The sequence below is a fragment of the Carassius auratus genome, unplaced genomic scaffold (genome assembly GCF_003368295.1).
Source record: "Carassius auratus strain Wakin unplaced genomic scaffold, ASM336829v1 scaf_tig00216332, whole genome shotgun sequence".
Classification (NCBI taxonomy): Eukaryota; Metazoa; Chordata; class Actinopteri; order Cypriniformes; family Cyprinidae; genus Carassius; species Carassius auratus.
The window spans coordinates 536,757-545,594 of NW_020528515.1; the positions used below are offsets into that span (position 1 = coordinate 536,757).

An 8,838-nucleotide genomic window follows, 5' to 3' on the forward strand; every position below is an offset into this window, starting at 1 on the left:
TTTCTGACACTATAATTAAGGATGTATAATCGTAAAAAGACTTTTTTTATTATCACATGGTTATAGTCTTTTACGCTTCATATTTATCAGTGTTTTCACTATCAGACAAAAGTTTGGAACAATTTATATATCTCTTTTGCTCACCAAGGTTACATTTACAGTATTTTACTGTGAAATGGTAATTGTGAAATAATGACATACAGAATTTCTTTGAAATAAAAATATTTTGTAACATAAAGTACTTACTCTCAATTCTCGATGCATAAAAGTGATCTGAAAAAAAATCTGAAATATATTTATGTAAATATGTTACCATCAATTATGTTCCCAATGTAATTGTCTATTTTTGTATATTTTACCGTATATCTCAAATATAGTCAGTATCTGAAAATATGTATTTTAGCCATATGGGTTCTAATGTAAGTCAATATAATATGAGTCAGTTGTGATTTAATCACAATGAAATAAATTGTGTGCTCTTGTGATTACAGTAGCATCAACATGTTAAACAGCAGGTTAATACAATAAACTACAGCAAGGTTTTGCAAGACGTAAAACTTGTTTCACAAGATCGTGTTTACTGTCTTTTAGGCTGCATTTGTGAGGAAGAGTACTGCCAGTGTCATCCTACTCATAACTGATATATACACTTGATGGTTATTTGCTGGTTAATGGGGATCAGGGGCACTACTGATCACATAAAGTATCTGAAGTGAGCAAATCTTGGACTCCTACATCTCTTGTATTTTACTCTCGAGTTGTATTTGCATAAGACACCTGAAAAATATTTGTAAAAATAGCCACAATTGTGCTGATCTCTGCTTCTACCTGTACAACAGCATACATCAGACTACAAATAAAACTTGTTTTTCAAAAGAGTTGCTTGTCTAAGCCTGCCTTCTCTATAAACTACAAAGACATCAATAAATCAGAAAGAATGGTAGAAATCATTTCGGGAACGAATATCTGTTTCCAGTGAATGCCACGACCAAATCGGATCATTGTATATCAATAAACTGTTATTTGAAAATAATATAGAAAAAAAAAAGTTTGCATTAAAATTTGCTAGTTAAAACTATTATTCTTAATTTTTGCATTGATTCAACCCATAACATTCATCCCTGATACATTTTGAATATCATTGCACAAAACTTGCTAAACTTGACAAATGTTTTTTGTATGTGTGTGTGTGTTTGTGTGTGTGTGTATGTGTGTGTGTAATAAGAACATGGTTGATAATAATAATAATAGACTGATATCTCCCTGAAAGTAGCAAGGACATTGTTTAAATAATCCATGTAATATCAATGGTTCAAACATGATTATTTGCAGCTACAAGAACTTTTTTTTGTTGTGCAAAGAAAATAAAACGACTTTATTCAACAATTCGTCTACTGAACATAAACAGCATGTGCAGTTCTGCATCTGCTGCACCACGCTGACATGCTGTTTACGTTCAGATCAAAGTGCAAACAACGTAAACAGCAAATTGTTGAGAGGAATTGTTGAATAAAGTCGTAATTTTGTTTTCTTTGCGCACAAAAAGTTATCACGTAGCTGCAAATAATTACGGTTGAACCCCAGATGTCACATGGATTATTTTAACGATGTCCTTGCTACGTTTCTGGACATTGATCTTGTTAATTACATTTCTGTCTTTGGGAGGGTCACAGAGCTCTAGGATTTCATCAAAAATATCTTAATTTGTGTTCTAATAGTCTTTCGGGTTTCGAACGACATGAGGGTGATTAATTAATGGCACAATTTTTATTTTGGGGAGAACATTCCCTTTAAGTTTAGTGGTAAGCTTTTGAAATTAAAATGTAAAACAAGATACCAATAAATAATAAAAATAATAATAATAAAAAGTCACATTTATTTGCAAAGCCACTTAGTCTATCATTCACCAGGAAACTGTTATAAAGATCTCATAAATACATGGTCACCATTTAAAAATAGTTGAAATGGCGAGAGGAAAAAGTGACGAAGCAAAACCTGACTCACCTGTAAAAGACAATTTGTCTTTGGAATTCAAGTCATGTAGTGGTTCTCCAACAGGTTTAGTGAGTTTGATGCGGTGAGGTCATCATGTTGAATTCAGTATAAATATCCAAAAGCTCGTCCGATCAGCACACAACAGATAGTGGAAACAAACACTGAAGCCCAAAGCAAGACTGAAGACTACATCTACATCTACGACATTTGAAGCATCGCTGGTAAAAACCCTTTTGTACTCTTTGTATAGAATGCTTTAAGCTCATTTTATCTAAATGCTGCTTAATTTTATAACTGTATCAAAATATGCAAGAATAATGTTTTCCAAGGTTAAAGTCTGGGTGGTAAAGGTAAAGCATTAGTGATTATGATCATTCATTGCAAGCACTGTATGAAGAGAACAGACTGATTGTTTAATCTGGATTTGTCCATTGCTCTATGTTTAATCTCCAGAGAGAGATGAAGGTGAAGATGCTGGCCGTGTTGGCTCTGGTTCTTCTGGTCTCCAGTGCGACTGAGGGACGGATTCTCAGTAAATGTGAGCTGAAGTCCCAACTCGAGGCGGCACTGAGGGGAAATCAGGGAGGAAATGGATCTGCAACTCTCACTAATGGGCCTGGAAATGTGACTGTGCCTGAAAATGTAACTGTTCCTAAAAACGTAACTGTGCCTGGAAATACAACTGTGCCTGACAACACAACTGCCAATCCACTCATCGCCCAAAGTAAGTGTTGCAAGGGTGAACGCTTTCAGTTGGCAACTAGTAATGATACAAATGTAAGCCAAGAGTGTTTCTGTCTTTCTTTCAGTCGTTTGTTCTGTGGAGCATGTGTCGAAGTTCGACACCAGCCTGGTCACCACCATCCAAGAAGACCCCAGATCTCCAGTGAGACCTCCAGTGAGACCCCCTCCCAGACCAGAACAACGACCCAACGAAAGACCAGGGGGAAGACCTGGACGCCCCGGCGGAAGGGGAAAGAGATCTCATGGTGCAGCACACGGGCACCACAGTTCCGAGAGTTCCGAGAGTTCCGAGGAGAATGTCATCACAAGACTGTTTGGAATCTTCCAGCTGAGCGACCGTGTGGCCTGCGATTCCGGATCCGGCCAGAGTCTGAACATCTGCAACATGAGCTGCAGAGGTGAGTCATGTTACAAAAGGGATTATAAACAGAATAGACTGATCTCAATCTCATGTGGAATGTAACTCATTTATAGGACAGTGATTTGGAATAAATTCACTCAATGCGATTCGCTCAAGGAAATCACACTTACTCAATAGCACATCATATAGTTTCATCACAATTTCATAATTATAGTACATGTCAGATTTGAGTGACATTATTTTCCTAATGCCTATTTTTTCCCAACATCATTTTTCTCTTCTAAAGCTCTGACTGATGATGACATCAGGGATGACATCACGTGCCTGAAGACCCTGCTGGACAGCGCAAGAAATGCGTAAGTTGTCATCTTTAGTCCTGCTAATCACCTGACCACCACCTACATCTGTCACCGCTCATTTGCATGACTCCACTGAGGTCAGATCACATCTGTAGCATGTTTCTGCAAAATAAACACAGTGTAATTGAAAATGGCCAAAATTCTTCATTGTAAAAACATTCAAATATTACTAAAAGAAAACTAGACAAGTGTATTTTTCCTCATAAATAGTAATATTCCTGTTCCTGTTTTCTTACAGCCCTGTTTCAGTCTTCGCCTCTCCACCCAGAAAAACGTAAGTCAAACTATTAAAAGATGGCATGATTAGTCAAGAGAAATACTGACTAGAAATATATTTATATTTTATTTAATACTTGAAAGCATATAAAGCTTTAGGAAATACATTTTTCAAAATGTATAAAATAATATTTTGGACAATATACATTAATTAATTGGCAAAAATATGATGAAATAGAGGTAAAGAAAATATATTTCTTTATAGTACATATATTTCCATTAATGTTAACAATATATTTTTAACCACAGCAATAAGATCTGCAAGATCCCTTTAACCCTTCTATTAACGAGATTGTGTATATTGTCTTTTAGGCCACTTGTGGTCCTCTCTGTGAACGAGTGCCGCGGCGTCAATCCTGCGCAGTACTTTGCTGAGTGTCCCTGAAACATTCAGCGTTTCTTCAGACATGAATACTCTGTCAAATGTCATCCCAGTGCATTATTGTAGTAACCCCAGCTGAAACTACTGATCACATGAATTAGTTCTCATATTGCATTTTTTGCCATAAATTACCTGGAAAATGTTCTCAAAATAGCCTCAGTAAGGCTGCATGTAGGCGGCTATAGCATACCTCAGAATGCCAATAAACAAAGATTTTAAAAAATACACTTGTCTCAGTCTGTTTTTACAATAAAAACACCAACAAACCAGGGTTTGCGTAAGTGAAAGCTTTTGTTTTTTTAACACAAAACAAGTGTTGTACCATCCAAGAAGTCTGGTTTGCATGGTCTATTTAACCTGCAAACAGCATCTTTCTCCACGCCATGGCCATTCAGAAAGTAGCCATGCATTCTCATAAAATGATTTTAACAACATCTAAATCCCAAATACATGTTTCGTTAATTTGTAAAAGAGTTTTTTTATGATTTCGCTGTTTTATGTCTTTTTTTTTGTCCACCAGCCCTAAGTGTCAATGAATCATAATAAAAGATAAACTTTGTTTAACCAAATACATTGTCCAAAAGCCATCTTTCGTGGACATATTATATTAAAAAAGCATATTAGTGATACTGACCATGTTATCTCCTTTTTATACAGTATGCTCCATGCATCAATAAAAATGCATTAATATATTAAAATGTAGAAAATATTTTTTTTCATTTAATATACATTAATCAAAAAATTTATTACATAAATTATGGGTATATGAAATAAAAAAGGATAGTGGTTGCACATCCACAAGCATACAAATAATAATAATAATTCTTGAAATTTCTTATTTGTTCTGTGCCATGTGAAGTTCACATTTACATGTTGAAACAACAACACACAAAGGTCAAAGCAAGCATCTTCAACCAAACCAAGGATTTGTTTCCTATTTGAATGCATTAAAATGAGCCCTTGCAGTGAAGCTCAAGGATTTTGAACAAGATACAGACCGAAATGTTCAGCAAAGATTTATCAGATTGACCATGTAATGCATCTAAAGAAAAAACTTAAAGCTAATTTTTTTCTCATCAGAAAAGCTGCATGAAAAAGAATCTTCCTGAGAACAAAACTCATCTGGAAGATCAATGCAGAAGATCATATTTGAATTTAATAGATTTCATTGCATAATTCACAATTGCTAAATTATCCTTTAAGCATTGTCAGGCCTTCAGATCCACCCAAACAAAACCTGAGGCTTTGGAGAGTCACAGCAGTACCATTATACAAGCAGCGGGCTCTAGACGAAGGTATTTGAATTGTAAATGCTGCTGTTTGTGGGTGCGGGTGCGTGTGTGCTGCAGAACATCATCATCTAAAGACAAACAGAGCACAAAGACTCAAGCATCAAAACACATCATTCCACTAACAGCTGGAAACCACTGGAGAAAAAGAGAGCAGATAACAAATAAACAAATACATAACAATAAGGATGATAAGCTTCCTGGCCAGCATTTGTGATGTTTCAGAGCAATGACATCATAGGAATATGATCTCCTGGTGATGATGGGATGGACCAACAGAGCAGGCGGAGGTCAGCCGGACATATATAAGATGAAGCTCAGCACAAAAAAACAGTGAAGCTGGAGAAGACTCTCCAACAAACAGCATCTCAACAGAAGCTCTGGTAAGATGCATTACAAATCAGTTCTTTATGATATTTCAGGGTTTTTTTCCATTAAATTCACTGCTGGTCATTGTAAGAATAAAGGGATAAAAACTTTGGATGAAAGCATCTGCTGGATTGAATGTACTTTATTTGTTTTTGTGTAGTTATAATTATTTATTATTTGTTTTTGTGTAATATATATTATTAAATTATACACACACACACACACACACACACACATACTGTATATGTGTCTCAACCTATTTAATACTTAAGTTTGAATCTGAATTTAAAATGTTTATTTTAGTTAAGATGAAGATGTTTTTTTGTGCATTATTAGAACTAAAATACTTCAGATATTTTTTATCCCCCCTAATCCAGTAAATCATGAATATGCATCACTGAACACTTGTAATCTGTTATTGGCTCTACTTCAAGATGTACTCAGAGTTCCCTGGATTATCTGAACATGTGTAATCTCCAGATTCCAAACAGAGAGAGATGAAGAGTGCAAACCCAGTGAAGATGTTGGTGGTGGTTGCTCTGGTCCTGCTGGTATTCAGTGTGACTGAGGGACGGATTATCAGTAAATGTGAGCTGAAGGCCAGGCTGGACGCCGCTCAGTTGCAGCAGATCACCGTCATGGAGGAGACAATAACCGTGAACAGTCTCATCGCCAGACGTGAGATATTGTTCTGCAGCTTCTCCTTCAGGATGTCAAATTGCACTGTTTTATGTCAGATTATGTGACCCTCATCCATGTCTTTCTTCTTTTCTGAGGCAGTTGTCTGCAAAGCCAGCTTCTCAGCCTTCAACACCAGCTTTGTCCAAAACACTGCTGTCCACAATGAGATGATGCCAGCACAGTACCCACCTCAAGTTGCATCCCAAGTGCCACCTCAAGCTCCACCATCTGGAGCTCCACCTCAGGCTTCACCACATAGAGGTCCACCTCAGGCTCCATCATCTCGAGTTCTACCTCAGGCTCCAGCTGGTTCTTCACCCAAGGTTCCACCATCTGGAGCCCCAACCAAGGTTCCACCATCTGGAGCTCCAACCAAGGTTCCACCATCTGGTTCTCCACACAAGGTTCCACCATCTGGAGCTCCAACCAAGGTTCCACCATCTGGTTCTCCACACAAGGTTCCACCATTTGGAGCTCCATCCAAGGTTCCACCATCTGGTTCACCACCCAAGGTTCCACCATCTGGAGCTCCAACCAAGGTTCCACCATCTGGTTCTCCACACAAGGTTCCACCATCTGGAGCGCCAACCAAGGTTCCACCATCTGGAGCTCCAACCAAGGTTCCACCATCTGGTTCTCCACACAAGGTTCCACCATCTGGAGCTCCATCCAAGGTTCCACCTTCTGGTTCTCCACCCAAGGTTCCACCATCTGGTTCTCCTCCCAAGGTTCTACCATCTGGAGCTCAATCCAGCTCCAAACCACATCCGACCACAGCTGCCAAAGATGCCGGTCACCTGTACGGTGTGTTTCAGCTCAGGGATCAGCTGGTCTGTGATTCCGGCATGATCCCATTGCAAAACGTCTGCAACATGACCTGCTCTGGTGAGTGTTTTTAATGACTGCACTGTAAAAAAAACCATAATCATTTAAAAATGAATAAAATAACTCTGAATTCTTTTTCTCTTTTTGCGAACCAGCTTTGACTGATGATGACATCACTGATGACATCACCTGCCTGAAGACCCTGACAAACTTTATGTAAGTGCAACAAACTAAAAAATTCTAGAACTCAAATTTAAAGAAGATTATGCTTTTTACGTTAGATTGCATGAAAACACAAAAGTGTTCATACTTTCATACGAAAGTTCGAAAAATATAACTATTACATAACAAAATACCTAATTTCTTAACAGGAATGCAAAACCCAAAGAGGTCCTATTTGATGTAAAGAAGATGTAAGTTATTGAATGAAATCTCTCTCTCTCTCTCTCTCTCTCTCTATATATATATATATATATATGTGTGTGTGTGTGTGTGTGTGTGTGTGTGTGTGTGTGTAGTTTTTGTTCCTCTACATGTGACAGTAATTATAATGTGTCTTGAGTCAGGTCTGAGCGTGTGATTCTCTTCTGTGTGTTACAGCGCGGAGATGATGTTGGTGGAGGAGTGTCGCTCTGTCGTTCCTCCAAACTACTTTGCTGAATGCATTTAAAACAGATGGAGCAGACTAACTCAAGATTAGATTCTTCCTGCTGCATTACTTACACACACACATCAGTCCGATGCTTTCCATGGCAGCTGTCTTTGATTGAATAATAATGATGGGTGGCGGGAGTTTAAATGAGAGTCTGAATATAGGGAGTTTGTGCATTAAGACACTTTAGTTCATTACTGTAATACTGTGAATGTCTAAACATATATCACTGTATAAACCTAAAAATATATCATTGTATAATCCAATATGATTGTGATGCTGCTGAGAGCTTTTAAACACTGTCACTTTATCATAAAAAATAAAATGAACAAACCAATGTGTGCTCTTTCTTTTCTTTAAATCCAAAAGCAACAAGATGCCTCATAGTTTTTAAACATATGCATATATCCATGATGCATCGTGCAGGGAAAGAGAAAAAGCAAATAATATACAAATTGTTTAAATAATTAACATGTTAGTCAGCTGGTAAAGTTTTAGCTCAGCCATCACCAGCTGTTGTCTGAAATCTATTGCAATCTATATTCTATGCATTTAAGATGCACACTTTCCCCTGCAATAATAATTAAAAAATTAAAAAACAGACTGTAAATAAATGATTATTTTTATTAAGACCGAATGAGCTGAGGATATGATTTTAAATATTCAAGTATTTAATTTTTGTATTAATATATGTTGTTGTTGCTGGAGACAGACAGAGACAGTCTTCTGTATGTGATTCATCAGACTTATCACTACAAAAATTTGCAAGCTGAAATTTGTCACTCTAATGTAAGCTGCAAATCATCTAGTGTGCTGACTGAGACAATGCAAAAGATCAAGTCTGATTTAAATTGTCCTGTTTGGATCATTCATGATTACCAAATGATCCTTAAATTAGCTTGTCT

The 8,838-nt window shown here is 37.1% G+C and overlaps 2 protein-coding genes across 2 annotated transcripts; both read left to right on the forward strand.

Moving 5' to 3' along the window:
• Nucleotides 1-2,071: 2,071 nt before the first annotated feature.
• On the forward strand, nucleotides 2,072-4,231 carry LOC113097580 (uncharacterized). Its single transcript, XM_026262828.1, has 6 exons — nucleotides 2,072-2,216; nucleotides 2,449-2,719; nucleotides 2,805-3,137; nucleotides 3,387-3,456; nucleotides 3,698-3,733; nucleotides 4,048-4,231. The coding sequence occupies exons 2-6, from the start codon at nucleotides 2,455-2,457 to the stop codon at nucleotides 4,118-4,120; spliced, it is 777 nt and encodes a 258-aa protein (XP_026118613.1). The 5' UTR covers nucleotides 2,072-2,216; nucleotides 2,449-2,454; the 3' UTR covers nucleotides 4,121-4,231.
• Nucleotides 4,232-5,751: 1,520 nt separating this feature from the next.
• LOC113097594 (vegetative cell wall protein gp1-like) lies at nucleotides 5,752-8,270 on the forward strand. Its single transcript, XM_026262856.1, has 6 exons — nucleotides 5,752-5,789; nucleotides 6,256-6,453; nucleotides 6,556-7,341; nucleotides 7,437-7,497; nucleotides 7,653-7,694; nucleotides 7,882-8,270. The coding sequence occupies exons 2-6, from the start codon at nucleotides 6,273-6,275 to the stop codon at nucleotides 7,949-7,951; spliced, it is 1,140 nt and encodes a 379-aa protein (XP_026118641.1). The 5' UTR covers nucleotides 5,752-5,789; nucleotides 6,256-6,272; the 3' UTR covers nucleotides 7,952-8,270.
• Nucleotides 8,271-8,838: the final 568 nt, after the last annotated feature.

What these genes read in the sequence shown, in the direction of transcription:
- LOC113097580 (XM_026262828.1), top strand. Translation starts at nt 2,455, where the DNA reads ATGAAGGTGAAGATGCTGGCCGTGTTGGCTCTGGTTCTTCTGGTCTCC. An exon ending in CAATCCACTCATCGCCCAAA is followed by an intron (nt 2,720 to 2,804) that starts GTAAGTGTTGCA and finishes TCTTTCTTTCAG; the next exon opens with TCGTTTGTTCTGTGGAGCAT. An exon ending in CTGGACAGCGCAAGAAATGC is followed by an intron (nt 3,457 to 3,697) that starts GTAAGTTGTCAT and finishes GTTTTCTTACAG; the next exon opens with CCCTGTTTCAGTCTTCGCCT.
- LOC113097594 (XM_026262856.1), top strand. Translation starts at nt 6,273, where the DNA reads ATGAAGAGTGCAAACCCAGTGAAGATGTTGGTGGTGGTTGCTCTGGTC. An exon ending in GAACAGTCTCATCGCCAGAC is followed by an intron (nt 6,454 to 6,555) that starts GTGAGATATTGT and finishes TTTCTGAGGCAG; the next exon opens with TTGTCTGCAAAGCCAGCTTC. An exon ending in CTATTTGATGTAAAGAAGAT is followed by an intron (nt 7,695 to 7,881) that starts GTAAGTTATTGA and finishes TGTGTGTTACAG; the next exon opens with CGCGGAGATGATGTTGGTGG.